The sequence below is a fragment of the Leucoraja erinacea genome, chromosome 10, assembly GCF_028641065.1.
Source record: "Leucoraja erinacea ecotype New England chromosome 10, Leri_hhj_1, whole genome shotgun sequence".
In the NCBI taxonomy this organism is placed as follows: Eukaryota; Metazoa; Chordata; class Chondrichthyes; order Rajiformes; family Rajidae; genus Leucoraja; species Leucoraja erinaceus.
The window spans coordinates 15,333,486-15,348,420 of record NC_073386.1 but is presented as its reverse complement, the minus strand read 5'-3'; the positions used below and the strand labels follow the sequence as shown (position 1 = coordinate 15,348,420).

Genomic DNA, 14,935 nt, shown 5'->3' with positions numbered 1-14,935 from the left:
GTGGCGTACCTCAGGGATCGATACGTCCATTGCTGGTTGTGATCCTCAGAAGAAAATAACATACATTTAGAAAGGAGATGAGGAGAAATGTCTTTAGTCAGAGGTTGTTAATCTGTGGTATTCATTGCCACAGAAGGCTGTGGAGGCCAAGTCAATGGATATTTTTAAGGCTGGGGATTGACAGATTCTTGATTAGTAAGGGTGTCAGGGGTTATGGGGAAAAGGCAGAAGAATGAGGTTGAGAGGGAAAGATAGATCAGCCATGATTGAATGGTAGAGTACACTTAATGGGCTGAATGGCCCAATTCTGCTCCTATAGCTTATGAACGTTTGATACATTGCCCTTCATCCATCCAGGATATTGTATATAGAAATTGGGACGTTATGTTAGTTGTACAATATATTGGTGGGGGCACATTTGGAATACTGGTTCAGCTTTGGTCACCCTGGTATAGGACAGATGTTGTTAAGGTGGAAAGAGGGGAGAGATATTTATGAGGATGATGCCACGACTTCAGGAGCTGAGCTATGGGGAGAGGTTGAGTAGGCTAGGACTTTATTCCTTGGAACACAGGAAGCTGAGGGGTGATCTTATAGGGGTGTATAAAATCATAGATGGGGTGAATACACAGAGTTGTTTACTCAGGGCAGGGAAATCAAAACCCTCTGGTTTAAGGTGAGAGGGGAAAGGTTTAATACGAACCCGAAGGTCCACATTTTCGCTCAAAATGGAATGAGCTGCCAGAATAGGTAGCTGAAGCAGGTACTCTAACAGCATTTAAACAACACTTGGATAGGAACATGGATAGGAAATGTTTAGAGGGATATGGGCCAAACGGGACTAGTTTAGATGTGACATCTTGATTGGCATGGACGAGTTGGGCCGAAGGGCCAGTTTCCATGCTGTATGACACTATAAATGGAGACTTATGGATCACAAGTAGGCAGAGGAGATTAGTTTAACTTGGCATCGTGTACAGCACAGACATTGTGGGCCGAAGGGCCTGTTCCTGTGGTGTACTGCTTTATTTTTTTATGTTAACTTTTAAGATAATTTCCTCAAATTTTGGAGGAAATCAGATTTTGCAGCTGCTCAAAAGAGTGGTATTCTAGTAAAAAGGGGAAATACAGATTTTGAAGGTCAGTGTATTTATTACAGGCAATACCTCCCTGTAATAAAGTTAAGAGAATTCTAAAGTACGTTGACTACATTTATTTGCATAAATGATACGTGGTTTGTACACAGTTGTGACTCCTTTTAACAATCTATCATAACCGATTGATCAATAGCACAAATGACTTTTAAAGTTCTGTCAGCTTCCTCAAATGTCATCTCTGTCAACACTTGTATCTTGGCAAGATAGCAATTCACTTTTATCCTGGGAAAAGAATAGTAATTTTAGTTTTCTTATCTGTCCTCTCCTATATGAAAATAATTAGATCTCCACGGTATTACATTGCAACTTAGGGCTGATTAAAAACACACTCTGAAGAATATTAGGCGCAAAATAGGTACATGGATACATAGACAATTAGTGCAGTAGTAGGTCATTTGGCCCTTCGAGCCAGCACCGCCATTCAATGTGATCATGGCTGATCACCCACAATCAGTACCCCGTTCCTGCCTTCTCCCCATATCCCTTCATTCCACTAGCCCTAAGAACTCTATCTTATTCTCTCTTGAATGCATCCAGTGAATTGGTCTCAACTGCCTTCTGAGGCAGATAATTCCATAAATTCACAACCCTCTGGGTGAAAAAGCTTTTCCACATCTCAGTTCTAAATGGCCTACCCTTATTCTTAAACTGTGGCCCCTGGTTCTGGACACCCCCAACATCGGAAACATGTTTCCTGTATCTAGCGTGTCCAATCCCTTAATAATTTTATATGTTTCTTTAAGATCCCTTCTCATCCCTCTAAATTCCGGTGAATACAAGCCCAGTCGCCCCATTCTTTCATCATTTGACAGGTCTGCTATCCCGGGAATTAACCTAAGCTGCACTCGCTCAATAGCAAGAATGTCCTTCCTCAAAATAGGAGACCAAAATTGTACACAAAACTCCAGGTGTGGTCTCACCAGGGCCCTGTACAACTGCAGAAGGACCTCTTTGCTCCTTTACTCAACTCCTCTTGTTATGAAAATACTCAGTGAATTCCGAAAGTACCATTAAGAGATAATCCATACTCACATAAAACCAATGATGTTTAATGTGATAGCATCAACTTCATTATTATAGTATATGAGTAAAGGAACATTAAATATGTCTTTAGTTCACACCTACCCTGGCATCTGTTACTTTGAACTCTCGCAGGATATACTGTGGCATGCTATATTCTGCCATTGGATCTACCACAAAGTATTGATACCGGGCAGAACGCTCTGCAGGCCAGTACTGGTGGCACTTTTCCTAGTGAAACAAAAAAAAAAATCAGCAAAATTGAGCACAATGCAAAGGATACTTCTTCCCTGCAACACCTTTAATGAATTGTTTTCAAACAAGTGGCATTTCACACCTCATTAACTGCTGTTAAAGCTACATTTAACACTGCACATTTTGGCCAGCCCAGTGTGTGTCAGATTCAGTGAAACGTTACGCTACTTCGATATCTTTCAGAGATAAACAAATATTTGCAAAAAGGACATAATAAGTAATTTCTGTTTTTATTTGAAATTAAGTATTTAAGAAAGTCATCACATTCACATTGCAGCGAGGTCACAACAACTAGAAACATTCCAACTACTGAGACGATTGGAGCCAAGGCTGTGCAAAAGTTCTGGAGTTCAGCTACAAATAAACGCAATAACTGTAGAAAGTCTACTTGTTTGGCCACATATAATTTCTATCAGTTTTATCACCATTCTTCTAAAGTTTCAAGCTTCCTATATCAGGCATTATATGTTTAAAAGTTATGAGGAGCATATTAATCTGGTTATCAATCCTGATGGATTGTAAACGTAGTATCCTTTGCTATTAACTATCTCCCTTGATTTAATAGTTGGATATTCAAGTGAGGAGCATGACTTACTCGACCCATTTCTCGTAATTTTGTGAGCATAACTATAATTGTGGAATTATGCTCCCATAGCATACGCCAGAAATCTTCTGTGGTCTCTGCCAGAGGTCCTTGTGTGGCAATGTAGGCCTTCTGTTGCCTGTACAATGAGGAAAAACACCAGTTAAAAACATGCACAATTTTCATATGTTTGCTCCTACTTCAGCATATTATTCCAATTTAGCCCCAGTATAGTTCCAGCTATGTGTCAGAGTGTAACGTAGCTGCTTGTTTTTATGTATTCATTGTTGTAGCTACCAGAAGCACTATTTTCATGCAGGGCCTTGTTTGAAAAATCTCCTCTACTGTTTCCCAAATGGTAAGCTGATAGTTGCTGAGGATGCAAGATTTGTTCCATTATTTCCCGGTAAAGTTTAACACAGATCTAGTTTACAAAATTAACCTAACCGCCGAAAAATGAATCAAGCTACATTTTCAAGATACAAAGGCAGTTAATGGAAGTGTCCAGGACAGTCAATAATACATTTGAGGAGGTGATTAAAGTCTTAAGGCGCATGAAGGTGGATGAATCTCCTGGGCCTGATCAGATATATCCAAGGACACTGGGAAACTAGAGAAGAAATTATGGGCGCCCTGGCTAAATTAATCGAATCATCATTAGATACTAGAGGGTGTCTAATGTGATGCCTCCATTTAAGAAGGGCTGCAAGGAAAAGCCTGGGAACTATAGACCAGTGAGTCTAATGTATGTGGTAGGTTAGTTACTGGAGAGTATTCTGAGGGATAAGATATGCATTTGGATAGATATGGACTAATTAGGGAGAGTCAGAGTGGTTTTGTACATGCAAGACATTTCTGTAGATGTTGTCTATATGGAGTTCAGCAAGGCATTTGATAAGATCCGCATGGTAGGCTGCCCTGGAAGGTTATATCTCATGGGATCCTTGGAGAGCTAGCCGATTGGAATTGGCTTTATGGAAGGTAATGGTGGAAGGTTGTTTTTTGACTGGAGGCCTGTGACTAGTATTGTGCCTCAGGGATCAATGCTGGGCCCTTTGCTGTTTGTGGTTTATATCAACGATCTGGATGAGAATGGACAAGGCAAGATTAAAACATTTGCAGCCGACACAAAAGTAAGTGACATCATAGATAGCAAAGATGGTTATCAAAAGTTGCAGCAGGATCTTATTGGGCAGGTGGGCTGAAGAATGATTAATGGAGTTTAATACAGATAAGTAAGAGGTGTTGCATTTTGAGAAGCCAAACCAGGGTCGGACCTTCACAGTGAATGGCACGACTCTGGGGAGTGTTGTTGAGCAGAGGGATCTAGGAGTGCAGGTACACAGTTCCTTGAAAGTGGTGTCACAGTTAGATAGTGTGGTCAAGAATGCTTTTGTGAACATTGGGGTTCATTAATCAGAGTATTGAGTAAAGAAGTTGGGATGTGTAAGAAGGAACTGCAGATGCTGGTTTAAACCGAAGTTAGACATTAAAAAGCTGGAGTAACTTAGCGGGACAGGCATCATCTCTGGAGGAAAGGAATGGGTGATGTTTTGGGTTGAGCCCCTTCTTCAGACTGGTTAGGGATAAGGGAAACGAGAGATATAGATGGTGATGTGGAGAGGTAAAGAACAATGAATGAAAGATATGCAAAAAGGTAACGATGATAAAGGAAACAGGACATTGTGAGCTGTTTGTAGGGTGAAAATGAGAAGCTAGTGCAGCGGGTCAGGGAGGGATAGAGAGAGAGGGAATGCCGGGGCTACCTGAAGTGAGAGAAATTAATATTCATACCACTGGGCTGTAAGCTGCCCAAGCAAAATATGAGATTCTGTTCGTCCAATTTGCGTTTAGCCTCACTCTGACAATGGAGACCGAAGACAGAAAGTTCTGTGTAGGTATGGGAAGGAGAATTAACGTATCCAGCAACCGGGAGATCAGGAAGGTCAGGGAGGTTCAAGTGGGGTGAGTGAAGGTGGTCCACAAAACAATCGCCCAGTCTGCGTTTGGTCTGGGCGATCGTTTTGCGGACCACCTTCACTGGGGAGGGGGTGGTTTGTGTTGGAAGGGATGAGATAACCAGGGAATTGCGGAGGGAACGGTCTCTGCAGAAGGCGGAAAGAGGTAGAGATGGAAAAATGTGACTAGTGGTGGGATCCCGTTGGAGGTGGCGGACATTTCGGAGGATTATGTGTTGTATGCGATGGCAGATGGGGTGGAAGGCAAAGACTAGAGGGACTCTATCTCTAGTTGTGACTCGGGGGAGGGCGGAGCTGAGCAGTACCCGAGGAGACATGAGTGGGGGCCTCATCTATGATGGGAGAGGGGAACCCCTGTTCCCTAAAGAATGAGGACATCTCGGATGTCCTAGTATGGCACACCTCATCATGGGCGCAGATGGAGGAATTGGAAGTAGGGGATAGTCTTTGCAGGAAAGAAGTTGGGATGTTATGTTACAATTATACAAGACATTGGTGAGGCCGCATTTGCAGTATTGCATTCAGTTTTGGTCACCCTTTCATCAAAGTCAAAGTCAAAGCCAAATTTATTCGTCACTTGCACCCGAGGACGCAGTGAAATGAATTTATAGGAAATGAATAGGAAATGAAATGAATAGGAAATATGTTAAATTTGGAAATGGTGCAGTGAAGATTTGCGAGAATGTTGCCAGGACTGGAGTGCCTGAAATATAGGGTAGGACTTTATTCCTCATGCACAGGAGGAAGTGGGGTGATCTTATAGAGTTGTATCAGATCACGAGAGGAAAAAATAAGGTAAATGCACAGTCTTTTACCCAGAGTAGGGGAATCAAGAACCAGATGACGTAATAGGAATCCATGTTGTAAGTTTTTCACACAAAGGGTAGTGGGACAAGCTACCAGAGGAGGTAGTTGAAGCAGGTACTATCACAACATCTAAAATACATTTGGACAGGTACATGGTTAGTAAAGGTTTAGAAAGATATGGGCCAAATGCAGGCAGGTGGGACTAGTATAGATGGGGTCTCTTTGTTGGCATGGACAAGTTGATCGAAAGGCCTGTTTCCATGCTGTATGACTATAACTCTAAATGAAAAGGCACCTCTTGTTTCCACTGCAACCACCGAGCAGATTGCTCAGAAGCATTGACAGGCTTTGCTCATAATATTTTAGATTAAAATGCTCTTAACCTGTTCAATGCCACCCCCGGGTGTACTCAGGTCAGAGTATACAAGTGAAAAAAACATTTTGTCAGTGAACAGGTTAATGTAGCATTTAATGCATACTGCACGATTTTTCAAAATATATCCCTATTAATCTAAAACTGCTCAGAATTTTACCACAAATCTGGTAGTAATCATATTCGTGTTTAATTGACATCAGATCTAAAGTTGCCTCATTGGTATGAACTTCATCATCTCTGCCTATTGTGAAGTAATTTTACACATCTGTGCAAATCACTGTTTACCATTTAACACATCTCCTAGGTAATTTCTCATGGATCATCAGGCTGTTATCTGTTCTTTCTATATCTCACTATCTCAAGAGCCAAATTATTTCTTCACTTTGTAGCTAAAACCTAATACATTTTTTAAGGATCTTATCTGCCCATAGCATATTAACATTTGAACGTGACTTCCTTTGATCTGTATGATTTTACTCCTGCCACACAGTTTAGTTTTCACTTTGCTCTCCTTATCAATGTTCTGCATTGGTTAGAATGTAATTTCATTGACCAAAGTATGTGTGTGCCTTTGTAGAACAGTCATCATTTTATCCACACAATTCTTAACCCCAATTCCCGTATAATTCCCAAGGTTATTTCTCTCATTCAACCCATTTTTCAAATTTGGTGTCCTATGTAAATTAGATCAATGTACTGAATTTGATGCCATAGAAGTAAAGGAAAACAAATAGGACATGAGGAATTGACTATGGTGATCTGTGCTCAGCACTTTAAATACAAATCTGACTGGACTTGAGAGTTTGTGACATTTGCAAGATTTTATATTAGTTCCCAAATTTTATCCACAATTCATCTTGAGATCTTAAATGTAATCTTGATATTTGCATCTTAGAAGTCAAGGTATGGGATCATAACAATTTGCACTTTTCCCGTGAGAAACTGTTTTCCCAATCATGCAAGACGGTCAGAAAAGGATAGCATGCTGAAAGAAAGTTTTATTGGTTGAAGTTCACGTACGATTCCACCAGAGGGAGGCAGAACTCCACAAAACGCACTTGTATCCGCCCAACCTCCACTTTAGCAAACATTCTCTTTGTTAATCATCTGTAATTATCTGCTTTATTAAATAGGTACTTCAAATTATCATAACATGTCTTTATATAATCTAAATAATTTTAAAAGTTATGACACGCCTTATCTATCTTCTATATATTACTAAAAGTCTGTTCTTGACCGGTTTTGGCGATCTGTGCTGCGATTTCCGAGAGAATGCCGCCACCTACGGCCGTCATTTTTGGCCACCTCGCTCAGAGCCCCCCTCCGCCGCATGTGTGCCGAGGAATTTTCCAGTCGGTGAAAAATGACAGAGATATTAATGATTTTACAAAATTCCCCATTCTCTCTGCTGCCCCCGCTGGCGGCAGGGGGGATGGACTATAAAACCAGGAAATGGTGTGCCTCAATTAGTCTGCAAGCTGGAGGAAGGCAGAGGGTCACATTTCTCTGAGCTGTGAATAACATTGAACACATGTCCACACAACTGTGAGTAAGTACCCTTAATGTGGTTTGAAAATGAAAATATGGTTAAAGTAAAAAAGCACTGCCTGCAAATGGTTGTTTGGGGGGTTTGGGTTGAAATAAAAAGGCACTCTCTCTCCCCCCCCTCTCGCTTCTCCTCTCCCCCCCCCCCCCATCTCTCCTATCCCCACCCCCCCTCTCTCCTCTCCCCCCCCCCTCCCCTCTCCCCCCCCCCCCCCCCCTCTCCTCCCCTCCCTCTCCTCTCCCCCCTCTCCCCCCCCCCCTCCCCCCCCCCCCCCCCCCCCCACCCCCCCCCCCCCCCCCCCCCCCCCCCCCCCCCCCCCCCCCCCCCCCCCCCTCCCCCCCCCCCCCCCCCCCCCCCCCCCCCCCCCCTCTCCCCCCCCCCCCCCCCCCCCCCCCCCCCCCTCCCCCCCCCTCTCCCTCCCCACCTCTCCCCCTCCCCTCAACCCCCTCTCAGCACACCCCCTCACCCCCCCCTCTCCTCCTCCCCCCCCTCCCCACACCCCCCTTCCCTCCCCCCCCCCTGCTGCCCCCACCTCTCCCTCTCCCCCTCCCCTCACCTCTAATCTCTCCCCTCACCTCTCCCCCTCACTCTCACCCTCTCTCTCTCTCTCCCCTCCACCCCCCCCTTTCCCCTCTCACCCACCCTCCCTCTTCTCCTCCTCGCCACCCCCTCTCCCTCTTGCCCCTCTCTCTGTGTCTCTGCCCCTTCTCTCTCTGCCCTCACTCTCTACTCCCCCCCCCTTCTCTAGATGTGACTGCAAGTTGGGGGCTATGCGTCAGTAGATAGGGTGGTTATGGGGTAAAAGGAGCAAATTAATAATATTAATATAGCAAGGGGGGTAATTAGCGTGAGTGCGGGGGGGGGGGGGGGGGGGGGGAGGATAGTTAGTGTGTGTGATGCTGCATGCCACCTCCCCCCCCACAACCGCACGTTGGGGGAACTGACCCAACGGGTCTGCACTTGGTCTAGTATGCTAGTATGTATTAAAGTTTCAGCAGACAGGTATCAAAGTAGTTACAAATAGAAATTAAAATTAATTTCAAACTATTTTGCATTTGGGATCTAAAACTTCACTATTTATACTTAATTATATCATTTAGTGTGTCCTTTACAAATGACCAGGTAATTTGTTAATCCAAAGCATCTGGGGAAAAATACCACATTGTGGCAGAGTGTTAGAATGCAAGCTGGTGGTAAAAATATATATGTATCAAGCAGTGAGGCATCTCGTGTCTAACTCTCAGTTGTCATGTTTTCTTTGTCAAACTACCTGCCCATAAATAACACTTGGTTGACAGCTTCTCCTAATTTATTGTATTGTACACTCCTGAGGTTTTGCAAATGTGTAAACATTACTCGTACAACAGTATTGATCCGCATAGAACTGGGCTTGTTACATAAGTAGAAATAACATATTAAACATAGTCTGAACAATATATATATTGCACAATATTTCTGCATTATTTGAGTCAGGTTTCATAGGTTCCTAACAATTTACACTAACTGTAAAGGTAAATAAATGTAAGTTGCATCTCTGTGGAGCCAGAATGTTAAAAATAGACACAATTATAAAGCATCTTGGGTACAAAGGTGCCTTACAACCATTTACATACTTTTTTGAAGTACTATCGTGATGCAAGAAACGCAGAAGCAAATTTAGGAAAGGTAAGGTCCAAAAACAGCAATATAATAAAGAACAGGTCATTAATTTAATGATGTTGATTCCGAAACAAATTTTGGCCTGACACCATGCCTTCTTTACAAACGGTGTAATTGGGTCATTAGCATGCATCAGAAATTACTAATGGGCCCTTTGTACATTGTGTCATCAGTGAAGGAGGACCTGAGCCCTCAACCTTCTAACAAAGATGCGAACACGCTACCAATCCGAATACACCAGAGCATATCCTGTTTTGGATAACTTATATGAACACTGAATTCTTCAATTTTAGGTAGCCTCTCTCTCTCTCTCTCTAAGCCCCCCCCTCCCAGTGGCCCACCTGGTGCGCATCCAATTATTCCATTATCCCGCACCCTTCCCCATCACCTATCCCTTTTCACCTATTTCTCTTACTTTAAATTTCACCCTTTCTTCCCTCTTTATCCTACATCCTAGTGTTGCCTTTTCCCACCCATTTGCCATTCAAAATCCCCCTCGCCTGTGTCACATGCCAGGCATTGCCCTGCCCCACCTCTGTTCCAGCTTTCTACCACTCTCCCCCCATTACAATCAATCTGAAGAAGGGCCCCGACCCGAAAAGCTGCCGATCCATGACCTCCAGAGATGCTGCCAGACCAGCTGACTTACGGCACCATTTTGTGTTCTACATAAGATTCCAGCATCTGCAGTTGCTTGTGTCTTCTGCTGTAACCTTGCAATAGACAATACCAGATAGTCTCCCCAGAAATCTGAGAAAAGTCTATAAATTCTTGCGTGACACGGAAAATAGGTTGCATGGTAGAAAATGTCATCTTGCCAAGATATATTCAAATTTAAGCTTGAGAGATTTTTGGACAGTAATAAAATGACACAATGTGGGGGATCGAGGATGGATGCGCATAAAACTGTTCAGTTAATACATAAAGACTGACTAAATGACATTTAGTCTAAAGGGTATGGATGAGCAGTGGGATCAAGAGTATACATGCATCAATCTATAAAAGTGGAGTTGGAGGAATGGTTAAGCAAGTATATGGGATCCTGGTAATCCTAAAAAAGAGGTCAAAAGCAAGGAAGTTATGTTCAAATTGTTTAAAACACTAGTTTGGCTGGAACTGGAATATTGCATCCAGATCAATTGATGCAAGGAAGAATGTTGGGGCCCCTAGAGAAAGTGCACAAGGATTACTAACACAATTCCAGTTGAGGGTTTTCAGCTACACTATTACACTGGAGTTCCGCAGGGGTCGGTGCTGGGGCCGCTACTCTTCACGCTATATATTGAGGGGATTAGAGGCTTTGTGGCCAACTTTGCGGATGATACGAAAATAGGTGGAAGGGCAGGTAGTGTAGATACTCTGCACTGCAGATGGACTTGGACAGGTTGAGAGTGTGGGCAGAGAAGTGGGAGATGGAATGTAGCGTAGCAAAGTGTTGAGTCATGGATTTTGGTAGTAGGAATAAAGGCATAGACTATTTTGTAAATGGGGAGTGAATCCAGAAATCGGAGATGCAAAGGGATTTGGAAGTGCTGGTGCAGGATTCCCAAAAAGTTAATCTGCAAGTCGAATTGGTAGTAAAGAAAGCAAACTCAATACCAGCATTTATTTCAAGAGGGCTTGTATTCAAAAACAGGGATGTAATGCTGAGGCTCTTTAAGGCGCTGGTAAAGCCGCATTTGGAATATTGTGAGCAATTCAGGGCACCATATCTGAGGAAGGATGTGCTGGCTCTGGAGAGGGTCCAGAGGAGGTTTACAAGAATGATCCCACGAATGAGTAGGTTAACCTATGATGAGCGTTTGTCAGCACTGGGCCTGTACTCGCTAGAGTTGAGAAGAATGAGGGGGTACCTCATTGAAACATACAGAATAGTGAAACGCTTGGATAGAGTGAATCTGGAGAGGATATTTCCACTGGTGGGAGTCTAGGACTAGAGGTCATAGCCTCAAAATTAAAGGTTGGTCTTTTAGGAAGGAGATGAGGAGACATTTCTTTAGTCAGAGGGTGGTGAATGTGTGGAATTCTTTGCCACAGAAGGCTGCAAAGGCCAAGCCAGTGGTTATTTTTAAGGAGAGATGGATTTATTTTTGATAGTACGGGTGTCAGAGGTTATGGGGAGAAGGCAGGAGAATGGGGTTAGGAAGGAGAGATAGATCAGCCATGATTGAATTGCGGAGTAGACTTGATGGGCCGAATGGCCTAATTCTTTCCGATAACATGAGCTTATGACCTTTTGTCAAAACTTAGGTTGGAGTCTGAGGAAGAAAGACGGAGAGGACATGTGTTAGATCCTGATGGCTTTAGATAGGGTAAATAGAAGGAAATTGTTTCATTAGCAAATGACTCAGACATCAATTCCATGTTTTGGGTGGAACTATTTTTCACACAAATATTAAATGTGATCCTGCACTCACTGTCAGTATATGATGGAGACACTTAATCAGAGCTTCAAAAGGGAATTGTACTTGTGGGAAAATAATTGCAAGGCCATGGGGAATGAGATTGACAGGGTTGCTCTACAGTAAGCAGTCATGGACTTCATGAATTGAAGGGTTTCCTGTGAGCAATGATTCTTTCATTCTGCTTAAGGTACAGGGTATGCTATGATTTTATTGAATAGTACAGGGTATTGCGAGGCAAGAGTCCGTATACTCTACCTCTTTTCTGTGTGCTTGTGATGTAAACAATCATTTAGTATGATTCAAAGAAAAATTAGTTTTTACCCAAATATTCTGGGCTAAATTTATCCTTTAATCAATAGCATTGAAACAGATTTTTGATCTTATTTTAGCTCTAATTGTGCGTCTAACCCCACAGTTGTCTTTTACACTGGTAGCTGTATTTCAAAGTATTTTAAGGCTGCAGAACACTGACATACTACTCTCTTTCTTACAAGAGTGAAGACAACAGAAAACCATGAATCACTGAGTTAGTTACAACTTTGCAAGGGAATATAATACCTGTATCCATCAATGAAGCTGGCATTAATGTAATCAGAGCCCTCAACACCTCGGATTGGTTGCAAGCAGACTCGAGTGGACTCATATGGCATGATGTTCACAAGACGGTTTTTAAACTTGTTACATGTGAGATTGGCACTGATAAATCGTGAGGTATGTGCTTTGGAGTTTGCCAGGCGCTGCAAAGACAAAACAAAATGGGTTAATCCAACATCTGGAAATGGGTATATAAATGCAAAAGTGGACATGCAGTCTTGCCAGTCTGTGTTAGTGTTTATGCTCCAGCTGAGCTACCAAAGTATTCTTTGTTAAATAAATTTGTTATGTAACAAAGGTATTTAAATGCTCTAATCATTGTCCAGTTGGTAACATTCCTGTCCTTAAGCTAGAATGTTGTGGATTCAAGTGATGGACATAAACAACAGACCTGACTTTCAAATGCAATATTAAGATACCACTGAGTTGCTGGAGGTGATGCACTTTAGATAAAATGTTAAAACTGTCCTGCCATCTGCACTGAGGGACATTAAAAAAATCCCATGGCACTTTTCCAAAGACAGCCAGTGAGTTAACCCCCTGTCCCACTTATGTCCTTGGCACGCTAATTATGCGACCTTGTCGTCGCGTTGAGGTGCGACGGTCCGGCGAAGGTCGCGCGCGACTTCATGCATCCGCACAGCCGTCTGGAGCGCGTGACTTCATTTGAAGATGGACACAAAATGCTGGAGTAACTATGCGGGACCAGCAGCATCTCTGGAGAGAAGCAATGGGTGATGTTTCGGGTCGAGACCTTTCTTCAATCTGAAAGAAGGGTCTTGACCTGAAAAGCCCCATATAAATGGAAACCCTTTCTTCTTTTCATTATATTAAATGATATACAGTAAAATTAACCAGAACGACAGAGAATTGCATTCATTGATGTTTTTTTTTAGATATTGGGGATATAGCTTTCATAAAGCAAGAGTTCTAGAATGTTCAAGTTTTTTTCACAAGCATTTTTATGACCATTATTTCAATGCAAAATATGACTGATCGAGTTCTTCACTTTGAAACAACTTAACATGTCAATGGCAGGTCTCAAATAAATAGTTAAACTTTGATTGCTCAACTGAGGTACCAACATCCATGTCAATTTATAAATGTAAATGAAATGTTCGGAATGCAAAAGCACCTTGAATCTAGATCTTATACCCAAAAGTATTTGCAATCCCAACGAGTTGCATTTGGCTGCCAAGCATAATTATGCATAAATGGTTATCACCTTGATCTGTAATAGTTCTTTGATATTTGGGTTTGTTTTCAAATGGTCTCTTCACAGGACAGGAGAACACAGAACAGTAGAACACAGGAACAAGTGCTACGGCCCACGATGTCTGTGCCTGTCTTAACCATGATGCATGACCATGATTACATGAATGCAATCCAGAAGTACTTTCCAAACCGCATTCACAAAAGGACTCGACAGTTCCATGGAAAGAATCGCTGGGGATTTATGCCTGAACTCCAAATATATATTTTTTCAGGTAACATCACAGGGAAATGTTGCTGTTTGTGAATATATACTGCACACAAACAGGCTGTAATATTTACTACATTTTGTGAACACTTCATTTCAATGACTTGGATTGTCTTAAAAGGGGTACGAAAAGCTCTATACAAATGTAACCAGTCCCTTTCTTTTCACTTTGAAGAGGTTATTATATTCTGAAACTGATGTCATGGATTATTCAACTACATTAGATATTTTATGGAAATGCATACTTATGTTGTGAAAAGAGCTATAAAATTGCAAAGATGCAATAAGAATTTACAAACAGTTCTCCACCACAATGACCCGTCCCTGTCATTATTTACTGCTGGGGACAGAAAAACTATATACTGTTACAAGCAAAGAGGATACTCCCACAAACAGAAGAGGGACTAAAACAATCAGGTTCTGATAGTCACCCCTCGTGAGTCGCACCTAAGAGAACGGTAATTACATGCAACTATTTCCAAAATTAACCAAACCTGCAATTACAATATTGATGTGTTCCTTAATGGAGCTTCTCAATAAAGTAATTCCTTTTGTAAAATAGGGACAGGAATAGGACATTTCGCCCTTGATGTTTGGCCACAACTGGCAATGTACACAACCTTTAATACCAGTCCTTTTCCCAGATCCCATAATATTTCTGGTAAATAAGATTTGAATCATAATCAAATATAAAGTTAATTATTTATTTTACATCAACTGTTACCCATTGCAGACTTTTCCTAATAGTTTTATTCTTTGCATCTAAAATTATTTTGCACCATAATTACTGAAAGGCCTATCTCTAATTTTTAAACTCCATCTCCAAGTTCGGGACTCACAACATGATTTAAATGCTATAAATATTTAAAAGGTCAGGCAGCATCTGTGGATAGAGAATATGATCAATGGTGTAGAAATCCCTCACCATTAAGGCAGTTTGCATGTCTGTTTTTAAAAATGATCGCAATATTTTACAGCATGGTTTAAAAAAGCATGGTTGGGGTCTTTTGTGCAATGCCACACTTTTTCAGAAATAGTAACACCACTGAAAGTTTGATTTCTTACAACTGTCTG

At 42.0% G+C, this 14,935-nt stretch overlaps 1 protein-coding gene across 8 annotated transcripts in view; it reads right to left on the bottom strand.

Annotated features, from left to right (window-relative positions):
- ptprfa (protein tyrosine phosphatase receptor type Fa) overlaps nucleotides 1-14,935 on the bottom strand; it is a 321,092-nt gene that overhangs the window by 12,037 nt on the left and 294,120 nt on the right. For all 8 annotated transcript variants that reach the window (XM_055641521.1, XM_055641525.1, XM_055641524.1 and 5 more), the window contains 3 exons: nucleotides 12,346-12,524; nucleotides 3,028-3,154; nucleotides 2,283-2,408 (listed from right to left, as the gene is read on the bottom strand). In XM_055641521.1, coding sequence (XP_055497496.1) covers nucleotides 2,283-2,408; nucleotides 3,028-3,154; nucleotides 12,346-12,524 — 432 coding nt within the window. The remainder of the gene's footprint in view (nucleotides 1-2,282; nucleotides 2,409-3,027; nucleotides 3,155-12,345; nucleotides 12,525-14,935) is intronic.